The sequence below is a fragment of the Anabrus simplex genome, chromosome 7, assembly GCF_040414725.1.
Source record: "Anabrus simplex isolate iqAnaSimp1 chromosome 7, ASM4041472v1, whole genome shotgun sequence".
NCBI lineage: Eukaryota > Metazoa > Arthropoda > Insecta > Orthoptera > Tettigoniidae > Anabrus > Anabrus simplex.
The window spans coordinates 226693076-226709730 of record NC_090271.1 but is presented as its reverse complement, the minus strand read 5'-3'; the positions used below and the strand labels follow the sequence as shown (position 1 = coordinate 226709730).

At 37.2% G+C, this 16655-nt stretch overlaps 1 protein-coding gene across 2 annotated transcripts in view; it reads right to left on the bottom strand.

Annotated features, from left to right (window-relative positions):
* IleRS (Isoleucyl-tRNA synthetase) overlaps positions 1-16655 on the bottom strand; it is a 270753-nt gene that overhangs the window by 113295 nt on the left and 140803 nt on the right. For both annotated transcript variants that reach the window (XM_067150874.2, XM_067150873.2), the window contains exons 10-13: positions 12501-12698; positions 12264-12402; positions 4836-5012; positions 3228-3446 (exon numbers count right to left, since the gene is read on the bottom strand). In XM_067150874.2, the coding sequence (XP_067006975.2) occupies positions 3228-3446; positions 4836-5012; positions 12264-12402; positions 12501-12698 (733 nt within the window). The remainder of the gene's footprint in view (positions 1-3227; positions 3447-4835; positions 5013-12263; positions 12403-12500; positions 12699-16655) is intronic.

Below are 16655 nucleotides of genomic sequence, written 5' to 3'. Positions count from 1 at the left end.
AGTACCTTATGTGATTAAATCACACTAATAAATGTCACTGTATTGAACAGGTGGATCCCTAATAATTTAATTATTGTAATCCCACTTCAGTATGGATCACGATGAAATTTTTAAATATCATTATTAGGAGTGCCAATATTATCCAAGAAATTCATGGGAGATGTAAAAGTGAGCTGCATAAATGGGGACCCTCTGATTCAGTGGAGTGAGAATGTGGAGCTGCTAAATAGACAGTATACCACATTGTAAGAGTGTGTCCTAGCAGATGCTTTGCCGGGGAGTGGGAAAATATATTGAATGCCACCCCTACAGCTACTGACTGTATTGAAGAACTTCCAATGGATCTGGAAATGTGTGGATTTGTTCCTGTAAATAAATATATAATTAAGCCATATGATGAATAAATGTACAGGGACTACTTTCTACTGATGCAAGTGTGATAAACTGATATAACTTGAAAACAATATTCTTTAACTCATGGGTAAATAATGCCAATATCGAGCTCGAATTATTATTATTATTATTATTATTATTATTATTATTATTATTATTATTGCTTGTGAGGTATGGCTTTGAAGTGTTTACATCCCTTTAGTACTAGTATTAGTATTTAGGTACTTAAGTTGTATGTACAGATGATACGATCGCGTTGTATGTGAGGTTATGTCATGAAACATACGCTTAGTCAATGTAAGAACCTGTAATTAATAGTGTATAATTTATTATTACCTGTATATACAATAGAGTAAAATAATATATTATTATTGGTCCACCTTTTCAATACAAAATGAAAATTACATAGGGACTAGTTTCGACCTAGTAATAGGTCATCATCAGCCTGAAGTAAGTCAAAGATCGAAGAAAACATAAACAATGTAAACACAAGTACAGTCTCTTTAAAGGTACATACCAAGTGGGAAGTTGAGTAGAGATATATTAAAAATAATAACTCATCCAAATTGACGAAGCACTGAGCGGAATTTATGTAAAGTAATATATTATTATTGGTCCACCTTTTCAATACAAAATGAAAATTACATAGGGACTAGTTTCGACCTAGTAATAGGTCATCATCAGCCTGAAGTAAGTCAAAGATCGAAGAAAACATAAACAATGTAAACACAAGTACAGTCTCTTTAAAGGTACTCAACTTCCCACTTGGTATGTACCTTTAAAGAGACTGTACTTGTGTTTACATTGTTTATGTTTTCTTCGATCTTTGACTTACTTCAGGCTGATGATGACCTATTACTAGGTCGAAACTAGTCCCTATGTAATTTTCATTTTGTATTGAAAAGGTGGACCAATAATAATATATTATTTTACTCTATTGTAATCACAGTTCAATACGGATCTATCATTATGAAACTTATTTCTTTTAATTACCTGTATATATGATGTGTAATCCACTACAGTATTATGTAACACATTGCAATATCCAGAATAACACTAGGTAAGACGAGAACTATATAGAACCTTCCTTCCAATTGTAACTATGTATTAAGCACTCTAGAATTTACTAGAAGATATGTTGTGACATATCCTTCTAGAAGCCTGGCCAGGCGACATATATAAGGAAGCAGTCTTGATGGTGGAGTTGAGTTATTGGTTAGCTGGAGTTGTTTTTGTGAACACGTGTTGTGTTTAGGTCGACATGCTAATGTAAGCAGTCAGCAGTCAACTGTTTCAAGGTTGCAATCCCCATGTGCTTCGTGATAGGCAATTGTTAAAAATGGTGGTTTGTTCATTTGTGTGGTTATTGTATAACCTGTAAATAATTGCAAGTAAAGTCCGTGTACACGAGTGATAGCATTTTGTGCGCGTCTTTCTGGATACATCACTACAAATCTTGATGTATGGTGCTGAAACCTGGATAATGACCAAACCACAGGAAAGTATACTCCAGGCAAGTGACATGAAATTTCTAAGCAGAATGCAGGCCAAGATAAGATAGGACTGCACAAAAAATACGGTAACACAAGAAACAGCAGGTGTGTTTAGAGTGAGAGAAAGAGTAGAACAATCAAGACAGAGCTGTTATGGACATGTGAAAGAACGGAATGAATGAGGATCCCCAAAGCCAATGCCTGAACTGGAGATCAGAGGAAAAAGACTAAGAGGTAGACCCAGGAAATGGAGAAAACAAATTGAAAAAGACCTAAGGAAGACGGTGGTACACTTTCATGACTTGATTAAGAATGGTGGAAAGCCAGGCAGAGATGGAGATTGAAGATCCACAACTCAATTGAAGACAAAACTGGTCAAGGGAAATGATGATCCACACAGTTTTTATTTATCAACTAAAAAATATTCAATCACCAACTTTGATTCTATGTATCTTAATGGTTGCCTTTTATATACAGCAAAAAGTAGCGAAAGAGAAATCCGAACACCGTACAGAATTACAAGTAACTAATCTCATTTTGTTCCGTATTGAAGATACAATAAGTAAAATTCTTTCTTGAATAAAATTACTGTGTCCACCTATTCAATACAATACGTTAATCGACAAGAATGGCACAATATTCCAAAATTTTTATCAGATGAGCACTAATGAACAATACCAACAATATGTTTCCAACATACATGCTTTAACCTATTAAACATTACCATCTAACCATGCTTCTTTCTAAAGGAATATTAAAATCCAACATGATCGACTTTAACCACGGTTCCGGTTTTGTAACAATATACTTACCTTAAGATTAATATAAGGCTGAAGATGCCCAAAACTAGGGCAAAACATGTCCCTAACAAGTGTTTATAATTCAAGTAGAATATAATCCCTACAAAATATAATTGACTTGAATAGGTGGACACAATAATTTTATTCAAGAAAGAATTTTACTCACTGTACAGAATTTTTAAAAGTGGAAAGATGGGTGGGTAGACAATCATTTGAATGGGCACTTCAAAGTGTTTTAGTGAGATATAGATTTAAATTTCATTTCTCTAAAACTGGTAAAAATATAATAATTTTTCATTAATTGCAAGACATCATTGAGATTTGGAAATGCAAAACCACACACACACAAAAACAGGATATTAAAAAGTAGTATTTAGCATTACATTCCATACACATGCTTCGATGTTCCACTAGTGTTCTACTGTTCTGTCTTCATACAAATTACAACACCAAATTCATCCGAACTACTTTCAACCTGATACTTAATAAACAGGTATAAATGAAAATTGCTCTGTTTCAAAAATTTTGTGGTAATTATTACCTTTAATCTCCTCCTATTCATTCGGACATACCAATTGGTAAGGTTATCAATGAACTTCACAAGCCGTGGGATAACTGTATAGAGTCGATATGCAGTCATCTCTCTCTTGACAAAGAGTAGTAACGACTGGGCAAATGAGAGAATCCAGCGATCCATTAGATTTTCCGACAAGTTACTTAGCACTACGTTTTCATCAAATTTAAAAGAAACTCCTTCTTCCTAAAACAAAAATAGATACCCAAAATTTACACAAATATTTTATAGCTGATTAAACAGAGAGTTATAAAATAATACAAAAGGATGTAAACATTACATGAAAAGTTGCTAACAGAATCTGATTAAAAAAATTATCAAAAAGGAATTAGAAACCTATGCTTATTAACCCTACATAGCTAACCATTCGTCTGCTTAATGACACGCAGAGAGATGAATGCGCTTCCCCCACCCTTCTGGTAACATTTTTTGTTTTTCCTTCTCAGCACCTTTCCCATTATGCATGAAAAAGCGTGGAAGTTCTTTCGTGCTTTGTTTCACTGTGGTGCTGCTGTCAATGTATTTCTTTCAGCATGATCTACATATCCCTTGTCAATGGTTGCATAATATACTGCCACAATATTCTGAGGGAAGGAGGAAAACCAGTCTCGTGAGCGGCCTATGCACAGCAGCTGAGTATTGATATGACTACACCTCACTTTTGGCAAAGGCTTACACAGCCAATTTTGTTCCAGCCGTTGAAAGCAATATTAGGCGAAGTTCTCAATGTAAATGCAGAAGTACACAAACTTGAACGAGAGCAACACCACAAGAAGAAACTATGTGCCTTCTCTCCTTCAAAGTTTCGAAGAATGAAGTACTGCTTTTGCAGTGCTTGCAGTTGGGCAGTATGTGGTGACCACCGATTAAATACCTCAATAGAGTGTTTAAGTGATATGTAGGTAGTTAAGAGCAAATAGATGAACCTTAAAGTGAATAATCATTTGCAATATTAATAAGAAACACTTAAAGTAGGACACAAATTTACTTCTTAGCCAAGCTGCTGTTAAAAAACATGAACCCGTGTTTAATTTTACAATTAAATTTGCTGTGGTCATTAAGTGTAATGCTGATTGATGTTTTTGGAGAAAATACAGTGGCAGAGAAATTGAACCCGGCACAAAGTGAAAGAAAGAAAATTTGTGTGATTTACTCCTTTGAACATATTGAAAGTGATGTTTTCTTAGTGTATTGTTTACAATGGAGATGTGTGCAGTGACCAAGAATCGAACAAATAGTTTCCATGCAGTAATTACTTTTAGAACTTTGAAAATATCAAAATGTGCTTGTATATGTGTATTTATAAGGTTTGATTTACTTTTATTATGTGCATAAAGGTAATAATTGCAGATACTGGTGGCTTCATTTGCATAGTCACACAGACGAATGGTTAGTAATAACGTTGGTTGTGGAAGAGGTGACCTCAGGTTAAATGACAAGAAAAGAAAAATAATTTGTGAAGTAATTAAACAAACATATGACATTGTTTTATCCAATGACAAGGGTGCTGATAAGTTTTAAATGAGTAAAATCCAAGTTGGGTTCTTCATTAATAAAACATCATAAAACATGTACCCTGTTCAGACGCTCAATGTTCTGAACTAGGAAGCGATAAGCGTTGTACCAAGGCAGGAACACATCCTTCAGAATATCCCGGACTCCTTCTTCTTTAAAGCGTAAGTTCTCTGCCCGAACCACTGGCGAGTTGATGAGATACAGTCGCAAGGCATCTGCTCCGTACTTATTTACAACCTGTAAATTACAGAATTTGGTAGAATACATACTTGTCCTTTTGTGTAGTTATGTTATACTTCCTATTTCCTATGTTATATCCATAAATGCTATATGTGAAGTTTTAGAGGTGGAGTTACAAAAGATCACTCTGTGACTAGCACTGAAGATATTTTTTCCTCGTATTTCTTAACTGTTTAGTTTTATCTTTTAATAATGGAAATGTATGTTAAAGCATGAAGAGCTTTTATCCCTTATTAAAATGATTATGTTCAAAGCATAGAATACCTTAACACTAGAAATTAATCAGAGAGAGAGAGAGAGAGAGAGAGAGAGAGAGAGAGAGTGTGTGTGTGTGTGTGTGTGTGTACACACTGAGAGAAAGAAGCCAAAGAGTGGTGGAAATAAAACTACAACTGTGACTGTATTGCAATGCAGTTGATACACTATTAGATCAAATGGACAAAGGAGTTTGTAGTACGAGCATACTGCTGGTCCCATGTCAGAAGGATGTAGCACCCCATTAGGCCAGGGTACATAAACAAATTCAGCTTGTAAAGGAATTGTACAGCTATTGTACCACTCTCCTGAGGCAAACTGCTGTTGTAGCTGGCTCTCGACATCTTGCAAATTGGCACCGAGCCGGAGTTGATCCCAAGACTTTTCTCTAGGTCAGATTGGAGGACCTTGCTAGCCATAGGAGTACCTCACCATTACAATGTTTTAATATTGAATCATTGACATTTCAACCTGTAATATTTAGGAATCCAAAGCAAGAAAGGATACAGGTAAGACCTATCAAATTTAGTAAGTGTTTAACATGGAATATACAATCAGTATTCGATTGCCAAGGGAACTGTTCAGGTTGGACCAAGCTGATTTCACTGAAACGTTGGTGAATAATCAATTTAACATACCCTAAATTTAATGGCAATGATGATGAAGATGATGACTACGACTGTTTACAGGGGCCCAACAAATTGCAATAATAATTTTGCCACAATATCAGCCAGTGTTACAATAAATTGCTGAAAAAAAAAAAAAAAAAAACTGTGTGGCTCAGAACAGCCAGCTGATGATGAAGGAGAATTACCTACTTCATGTTCTGTAGAAATATATTAATAACTAGCTGTCGTACCCATCACTGTGGGTTACTGTTGGTATAATTGAGGCAGTAAAGTGACAGAAAACCTCAAAAAGAGTAGTCGGTCAATGTAATGTTACAATTAAGTTTTAGGGACTCAGGACATTGTAGGCCATCACATTTTGTATTCTTCGAAATCAGTGATATTATGATTCCCTTTCCCCTCATTCTCAATCAATCAATCAATCAATCAATCAATCAATCAATCAATCAATCAATCAATCAATCAATCAATCAATCAATCAATCAATCAATCAATCAATCACTACTGATCTGCATTTAGGGCAGTCGCCCAGGTGGCAGATTCCCTACCTGTTGTTTTCCTTCCAATCCCTGACTCCCCTTCCTATAAACAAATATTTGCCCCAATTTGTCCTCTTGAATTACAACTTTATCTTCATATTGTGATCTTTCCTACTTTTAAAGACACCCCTCAAACCTACTTGTCTACTGACGTCGTTCCGTGCCATCTCTCCACTGAAAGCTCGGAACATACCACGTATTACACGTGATAAAAATAATTTCTGGATCCGTATTGAAAGTATTTGTATTAAATAACACTAGTATGTTTTTACTGCTTACCCACCTATTCAATAAAACATAATCTTAAAAATTAGGACTTTGTCCTTATCAAAATTGTCAGCATAAAATTAATACATTGCATGGTACATTTTTTGCCTATCAATAGTAGGCATCATCGGCCATATTTTTACCTTAGGAATAGTTCAGGTACCTGATTGGAAATGACTTATGAATACTGCTGAAAAGTAACTATGTCTTATAAAATGGATTAGAGATCGTTAAAGAACTATTACAATATGCAATGTAGTATACTATTTGCTTAACAATGTTTGTGTTAATATTTAGTGAAAGTGAATAGCCTGTCACAAGTAAGTGGAAGCAATGCCAGGACTCAGCTAAGGACCCTGTGGTCATCAACCCACGCTCCAAAGTTCAGAGCCCCTGGGGCCCCTTTTAGTCGCCTCTTACGACAGGCAGGGGATACCATGGGTGTTGTTCTACCGCCCCCATCCACAGGGGGTCCTTCTGGTCAAAATTCAGGAGCCATTTCAGAATGTATTCTTTCCTAGCTTGACGTTATTCTGAAAAGAAGAATAAACTCATTGCCCAGATGTACAATGGCGCCTCTGTTATGAGCTGTGCCGTCAGTGGCATGCAGACGAGAGTTAAGGAAGTGTACCCGAACGCCCATTTTATACATTGCTTTGCACACCAACTTAATTTGATAATGGAGAGAGCTGCTAAGCAAAACACAAAAGCAAGAATATTTTTTGCAAATTTGTCTTCAGTACCGGCATTCTTTTTCCGATCACCCCAAAGAGTGTCTGTTTTAGATTCTTGTGCGCCTAAACGGATACCTGCTGCTGGAGCCACAAGATGGAATTTTAAATCGAGAACAGTCAATACTGTATTCGAGAAAAAAATATGCTTTAATAGATTGCTTTGAACTACTGATGGAATCTGAGTCTTCAAGTGATATCACAATCAGAGAAGCATCGACTTTGTACAAGTATCTTTAGGATGAAGAGTTCAACTTCTGGCTGAAATTCTTTCATCATATCATGCCTCATGTTGATATTTTATACAATCAACTTCAAAATCTGCAGGCAGATGTAGCAAAAATTCGTTGTCATGTTTCAAACTTTGTTAAAATTGTTAATAATGAGAGAAATACAATATTGGACTCCAACGAAAATTCTGAAACCGGAAATGTGAACAAACAACGCCATGTTCAGGAAACTGCGACAAGAGTGTCTGCGGCCAAGGAAGTCTGCGATGTCATCATAACCCAGGCAAATAGCTGGTTTCAATTCATAACTTATCTCCAAATGTCAACTCTGGTGATGGCATCAAAATTTTCTTCCTTCAAATAAGATTTTCCTGAGAAAGAGCTAAATGACTGTGTACGACTTTTTCCTACTTTTGACAAAGAAAAACTACAAACTGAACTATCTGTTTTATACTCCAGAGAAGAATTCAGATCACTGTCTAGTGCTATCCAGCTGCTTCAGTTCATCATCTCGAATAATCTTCAGTCATCACTTTCAGAAGTAGTGAAACTTCTACGCATTGCAGCAACTCTGCCAACTACCACGAGTGAACCAGAAAGGTGTTTCTCAGCCATGAAGAGGATAAAAACGTACCTCCGCAGCACTATGGGTGAAGAAAGACTGACAGGTCTGGTAATGCTGTTGATGGAAACTACTTTGATGAGAAATACACCAAATTTCAATGAGAAGGTTATCAACATGTTTTCAACCTACAAGTCTCGCCGAATGTAGCTCATTTATAAATAAGATAAAATTCAGTAATTAGGCTATACATGCAGCCCCCCCTAGTGTTAAATGCACGAGCCGCCACTGCTCACTAGTACATATAACGATACACACTACAAGCCAGACTGGAAATAATTGAGGAAACTTGTTACAGGTAGAGACAACCTGGTCATAAATAGGCTGTTAGTGATGGCTCATATGGATTAGGAAGTGATATTTTCCCAGTTATTCTGGGAACAAGAGTAGCAACGGTGTACGAATTCAAGCATAACCGCAGACTAAGACCAGCAAAATATTTTACAACAAAAATGAAAATTAGAGCAAGGAAATTATACAGTATCTTCAGTTCTTCAAAAGAATGATTTCCAAACAGGAAGGTAGGGAGATTAAGCAACAGGGACCAATTCAAGGGTAAATATGGTAACTATAATTGTAATCCACATGAAACACTCTTATAATAATTTTATCAGCACTGGTTTTAAACCCCAGTAACTACCCTCACCATTTTTGGAGATGCCGAGGTGCCGGTATTTGTGCCACAGGAGTTCTCTATTGTGCTGATAAATCTACCAACATGACATTGACTAAATTGAGCATTAGACTGAGCTGGGATTGAAACTGCTGATTTGGACTCGGATAGCCACGAGCTCTACAACTTGAATCACTCGGCCTGGCACAAAATACTCCAGTAATTAAAGAGGAATCCCTGTATATGAGTCTTTGATATAGGTAATAACTTTAAAATAAATACACTGCCTGAAAAAAAAGTTAAGCACCTAGAAGAGGAGGAGGAAATGAAACAAAATGAAACTTCACATCATTATCATCATAATCATCATCATCATCATCATCATCATCATCATCATTGTACAGTTCCAGTTTCCCGGGTACTGTTATGAGCCTCTTCCACTTCTTCCTGTCCATGTACAACTTGTCATGGAGAACATCACCCACTGTCCATCCTCTGGTAACTAGATCAACCTTGATCATGTCCATCCATCAAGTTTTAGGTCTTCCTGCAGGTCGTCTTCCCTCCACCTGCCTTTCCAAATTTATTTTGGCTGTTCTTGTAGGCTCCATCCTCATGACATGCCTGTACCACTTAGTCTGCGTGTGCCGATTTGGTCTAATAGGGATATCTTTATTTTTTCTTCTTTTCTCACCTCTTCATTTCTTGTCCATCTTGGTCTTCTGGATGATGTATCTAAGAAATTTCATCTCTGATGCAGTCTTGATGAATCTCTTTTTGTGAGGGTGCACACTTCAATACCATAGGTCAATACTGGTATGAAATAGCTGTTAACATCATCAGTTTGGCCGGTTTTGGAATCATGTCGTCCCATAAAAGTGTTCTTACTTGTTGGTAGAATTCAGATCCCTTTTGCATTCTGCTTGTAATTTCCTTTCTGACCAAATTATCACTAGAGATTACACTTCCAAGGTAAGGAATACTATCCACACCCTCTAGCTGGTGGCCTCCTAGTTTTACACTTGCTGGACTCCCTTCTCTGTTAACTGCCATGACCATTGTCTTGGTCTCGCTGATGTTGAGGTTATATTCCTGGAAGAGGGATTTCCATACGTTGAGTCTGGTCTGTACTTCCTCTTCTGTTTCACCCCAAATCATGATATCAACAGCAAAGGCCACTGTATTCAGTTCACCTAACTTTTCCTTGACGTACTTCATTATATTGTCTATAACAGTGATGAACAGTAGTGGGAAGAGTGCACTTCCTTGCTGAACTCCACTCTTGGTCTCAAACCATGATGAACGCCCTTCCCCAATTTGTACATAGCTAGTACAGTCTTTGTACAACATCTGAATTTTCCTTACTAGTGCTTCAGGCACATTTCTTTTCCTCAGACACTCCCAGATCTTATCTCTTACAACCTTTTCTATATCCAGGAATACTTCACAATTTGAGAGGTTATACAATTTTATTTCAGTGATTACTAAGATTCAGGCCTGGATGCATTCAGTGATTTGGTAAGGAAGGGTGTCGTAAGTGTTGTATCGTCTCCTAAGGCAAGTTGGCCCCAACTGTTATAACTGGCCCTCAGTATCAAGGATGTTGGCACAAGGATGGAGTTGACGTCAGACGTTCTATCAGGGACAGGGAGTACCTCACCATCATACAGGGAGTTGATAGAGACATGAACTGTGTATGGATGAGTGTTATCCTGTTTAAAGATGGTACCACGATACTGTTCAATGAGAAGTAACATAGGAGGACGCAAGATGTCTGTGACGTATCATTATGCCGTCAGAGTTCCCTGGGATGAGCTGAAGTCATACCTGATGGCTCTCCACACCATGATGCATGATGCCACGAGTAACACCGGTGTGTCACTTCAAAACATTGACAGAATGTTTCCTCTCCCTTGACACCGCCACACTCGCAGACGACGGTCATCCAAGATAGTGCAGAACTAATATTCAACGCTGAAAATTATATGACACCACTTGTCAGTCCATGCTTCCTGGGTATGGCATCACTGCAAATGCAGTGGTATGTATTGTAGTGTTAATGGCAACCTACACATGGTATGGCGATTCAGTAGTCCAACTTCTGCTAGTCCCCAAACAGTGGTGCGGCATGTCATGGGGTGTTGTAGCAGTTCATTACTTGTATTTGGGAGGCAGGCGTAGTTGTGATGCGTTAACAATGCACTTGGCCCACAAAATGACATTCCTACTTTGATCTGGTCAGACTTGGTCGACCGAAACCTTGACAACATGTGGTTTCCCTCATATTCCCATTCAATCCAACATTGGGCCAGTGTCACACATGAATGCCCCAAGTATTTTGATACTGCATTAATCAACCAACCGGCCACATGCAGACCCACAATGAGTCCCCTTTCAAATTCTGGACTTTAAAAAAATACGATTTGCTTAAAGTCACTCCAACACCGATAGCTCTTATGGAGATGATGGGATAGAAAAGGGCTACGAGTGGGAAGAAAGCGGCCATGGCCTTATTTAAGATACACTCTCAGCATTTGCCTGTTATGAAAAAGGGAAATCACAGAAAACCACCTTCAGGGCTGTCGACAGTGGGGTTCGAACCTACTATCTCCAGACTGCAAGCTCATATCAGAGTTTATAATTTTCATGATCTGTGTTTATTTCCCAATTTCAGTTGAAAGGGACTTTTATTAGTGTATAGTATACTACATAAATGTTGATTAGGTGGATTCCTAAAAAAGTATTTTTCTACTGCAAGCTCACAGCCGTTCCAAATCTGTCAAGTACTCGTAATGTTGTCTCGTGTGAGCGTGCGGTATTCTCTGGGGTCCTTCATAATGCTCGTTAATTATCTGACATTGCATACACCCCTTATTTATCCTATCACACCTAATAACACGGCTGCAACTTAATAAACTTCATTCTGTGTTCCATACTGACTATGACAAAATGATTTTATTCCTTATGGAATAGGACACTTTTGATTTCCACCTATTCAATATTTTGCCAATATTCATGTTAAACAGCTACCGGTACATATATATTTTACAGGAAATGTTTCAGCCCAATTAGACCATCTTAAGGTGAAAATCTTTGTAGATTTTAATTTTCAGTTTTTCATTTTACAATAACACGGTCACGTGGTGACAACATTAACTTACTCTAATGGCCATTCTAGCCATCACAGATCATTGCACCTCTTATCATTTACATACTCACCAATAGTAAGCACATGTATGAAATTACATCATCAGACAATTTCTTCCAGGTCATTAACTTTTTTGTCAGTCTGTGAATATATAATTAAAACAGTATAATATAAAATGTGACACACTTATGCTAGTAGTAGTAGTTAGTCTAACCTCCATAGGATCTGGATAGTTCTTCTTTCTCTTAGACATTTTCTGTCCATCAGATGCCAAGACAAGACCATTGGCTATAAGATTCTTGAAAGGTGGTTTGTTGAACAATGCTGTAGAAACTACAAGCAGAGTGTAAAACCTGTGAAGAAATATTTTTTTCAATAAAAATCAATGAACCATCAAGAGGCAGTACACTGACATTCATAAATTCAGATCATGAGACTATTTTAAAATTACCAGCCTCTTGTTTGATCAATTCCCTCAGCAATAAAATCAGCAGGAAAACATTCTTCAAATTCTTTCTGCCTTTCAAATGGATAATGCATCTGAGCATAAGGCATGGAACCAGACTCAAACCAGCAGTCAAATACTTCTGTGACACGTTTCAGAGGCGGTTTGCCAGGTCGCCGAGATGGAATCGTCAAGTGGTCAATGCTGCAAGAAAAGAGAAGCCAAGCAATAAAGCACTGTTTCTCTACATAGCAATCACGGATCAACAATAGTTATTTACATTACAAGGGCTAAATGTATGAGCGAGATGTTTATGGCAAGACTCGGCTGGGATCTCAAAACAAATACGTGAAACACTTTTGCCTGTGTAATGTATAATACTTTATTTCAAACTATAGTATGTTGAATCTAATTTAATGAAATAATATTAAGATGAACATACTATATGCTCGATTCAGAAGCCACAATTCAAACAGTATGCTCAGTTCCAGGCTCACCATTCCAAAAATCATCATCATCATCCATGGAAGAATCAATACCTTTCAAGAATCATTTTATTATTGTTATTGATTATATACAGTCTTATCACCACAAACTTTATTAAAACATAACCGGTTTTCGGACACTAAGGTCCATCATCAGTGTTAAAATTTAAATTTAATTTCACATAAGTGTGTCGTCAAAATGAGTTAAAATGAGTTTAAATTGTAGCCCTGTTGACATCAACTGTAAAATAAGAAAAAAGAAAACAAGTGTAAAATTATGAAATTAATACATGTTAACTTACAATGTTGTTGTAAAAGGTATGGACATACAATAGGTAAGGCTGGCTTTTCCTCGTGCTCAGGCTGTTGGTCGAGTACTAACAAATGTTCAGCTTTAACTACGGAACCGCACTGCAAGCACATGATATTACGTCACCTCAAGGTTTCGTTGTAAGCACCTGATGTTACGTCAACTCAAGATTGTAAACAAGATGTTGCTTGCGACTGTTTCATTTAAAATTTTATCTGGTTCCCTTGTCTGCGCCAAAAATATCTCAATGTTTTCATGTGTATTTAATTCAAATCCATAATTACCCTTAAAAATTAACTTCATGTCCTTTTCGATCCCTAAAAAGCTGTGGTTATTGTTGTAAACGTGTTCCGCAAAAGCTGAATATTTGTTGTACTTTATTGCCTTGAAATGTTCTTGATATCTTTGATTTAAGGTTCGCCCAGTTCTTCCTATATAAAACATTTTACAGCCATCACAAGTGAGCCTGTATACTCCCGAATTAGTATATATATCTTTTTTATTGACACTATGTGCATTATATATATGTTCTGATATTTTATTTCTGGTTCGAAAAGCTGTTTTTAGTTGAAATTTCTTAAATATATTCGCGATTTTAAAAACTTGACTTCCAAAATATGTAAATGTCACAAATTTATTATGTTCATAGATTTTCTTTCTTTTCTCATGGTTTTTCTTTTTTTTTTGTTTTCTTTCTTACTTATAATATTGTCTATCATTTCTGGGTTGTAGCTATTTGCTTTAGCAATTTGATTTATTATTCTAATTTCTTTCAGTTTGTTTTCATTACTCAAGGGAAGTTTTAGTAATCTATTAATGTAGCTGTTGTAAGCTGCTTGTTTGTGAGTTCCTGGGTAGTTGGAATTTTTATTGATGGTAGTGATGGCCTGTGTGGGTTTCCTAAAAATATCGAAATCTATCCTATTGTTGGTTTTTGTTAATGTGAGGTCCAAGAAATTTAACTTTTTATCGATTTCTTTCTCCATAGTGAATTTAATGTTGCTGTCAAGCAAATTCAAACCACCCAGAAATGTTTCGGGAGTAATGAGGTCTCCACGACATGGTAGTATTTTTAAACAAAGATAGGTGTACAACACGGCAGGGCACCATCTCCACCACTTTTACTGCACTCATGGATGTAATCATTAAAGAAATTAAAGCTGCAGAACTTGGAGATTTGTATGCATTAGTGTTTGCAGATGATGTTGCCATTTGGGGAGAAACAGAGCAAGAAGTCCAAAGGAAATTAGATTGCTGGGTCAACAAATTTAAGGAATATAAGTTAACTGTGAGTAAGAAGAAAACAGTAGCAATGAAATTGAATAGAACACCCAGCGAATGTGACCTCAAACTTCATGGAGAGAGAATTGAATGTGTAGAAAGCTTCCGCTATCTTGGAAGTATTGTATCGAACCAGGGGAGTGCTAAATTGGAAATTCAGAACAGTGACAAAAGGTTCCAAGTTCTTCTATCAGTACGAAATCCCGTGTGGGACAAAGCAGTTCCCGTAAAAGCCAAACAAACAATGTTCAAATCTTACCTCCTGGCAATCATGACATATGGGTTGGAGACCTGTGTGTTATTGAAAGGACATCAGCTAACTGCAAGCATGTGAAATGAAATTTTTATGATCTGCTATGCAAAAAGCAAGAAGAGACAGAATTAGAAATGACATGCAAGTGACCTGTACGATGGAAGAAAGACTACGCATTGCACGGTTGAAATGGTTTGGGTGTGTGCAAAGGATGGAAGAGACTAGAACTCCCAGATAATATTTGGAAATGGCAATACCTGGAAGGAGACCTGTTGGATGTCCCAGAAGAAGGTGGCTCCAAATACATGCAGACCTTATCGAGAAAGGAACAACACTGCAGGATGTGAAAGGAGAGGAAATCTATAATGACAGGAACCAATGGAGGCATATTGTCCACAAAAGTCCTGCCCAGCCTGCTGGAAGGATACCCAGATAATGATGATTATGATGATACACATTCTATTGCAGTGGTGGCCAAGAGGCTATAAACTGAGTGGGACTAATCATTTTGAAGCAATTGGAGGAGTACGTTGAAGTGGTAGACTGTGTGAGACACAGAATAAAGAAGATTAGACAAAAATGAAGAATGACATGATGGACTTCATACAAGTGTGTGCACCACACATGGGAAGAAGATATTGGAGGATTCTTGGAGAAAGTGGAAAGAGAAATTTCAGGTGTGGAAGTGGTTACTGTGGGAGATCTCAATGCACAGGTCGTAAACGAGAGACAAGGAAAGGAAGAAGATATTCGACCATATTTATATGGAAAAAGAATCGTGAAGGAGAGGAACTAGTGGACTTCTGTGAAAGGAATGGACTGATAGTGGGGAATACATGGTTTCAAAAGAAAAACAGCAGGAAAATTACAAGATATGGGTGGGGTGACAGAAGAACAAAATCAGTAATTGACTACTTTTTCGTGGAAAGGACAAATTGCAGGAAGTTGATGGATGTGACAGCTTTACCAAGAGAAGCATTCAATGGGGACCATAGAGGTGTGGTGGCAAAATTACGGTTGGGAAAAATGGAAAAACTAAAAGAGATAAGAGGAAACTAAATAAAAGTATGGAAATTGAAAGACAAAACTGTACAGGAAGATTTTCAGAAGAGAATGAAGCAACATATCCCAGTTACTGAAGTGAAAAATGTAGAAGAGGAGTGGGCCAATTTTAAAAAGGCATTTGTTAGTGCAGCAGAGAGTGCTTGTGGCTGGACATCTACAAGAGTGAAAGGAAAGGAGACATCGTGGTGGAATGAGGAAGTGAGGAAAGTGGTGAAAGAAAAACAGACAGCCTGGCGAGAATGGAACCGAGATCAAACAGAAGAAAGCGAAAGTAAGTATCTCAACAGCAAACGGAAATGTAAGAAGGTGGTAGGAGAAGAAGAGTTGGAAAGAATTTGCACAAAAATTGGAAGTGAATGTAAGTGGCAGTAAAAGGATGCTGTGTGGACTTATAGGAAGTAAAAGGACAGAAAGAGTTATCACAAAGCTAGTGAAAAAGGAAGATGAATTGTTAACACACCCAGAAGAGATAAAAAAGAAGATGGAAGAAGTATTTTAATAAGCTACTGAGTGTGAACAAGTATACAGGGTGGATAGAAGCAATACAGTGTGAGGACTCCACGACAGGATGATATAACAATGCTGGAGGTGGAGTTAGCGGTACAAAAGATGAAGATGGGAAAAGCAACAGGGATGGATGAAATCAGTGTGGAAATGATAAAGGCTGCTGGACCTGTTAGTATGCAATGGTTGTACCAACTACTAAAGTGTATGTGGGAACACAAATGTGAACCAGAAGACTGGAAAAAAGGGATATTAATACCAGT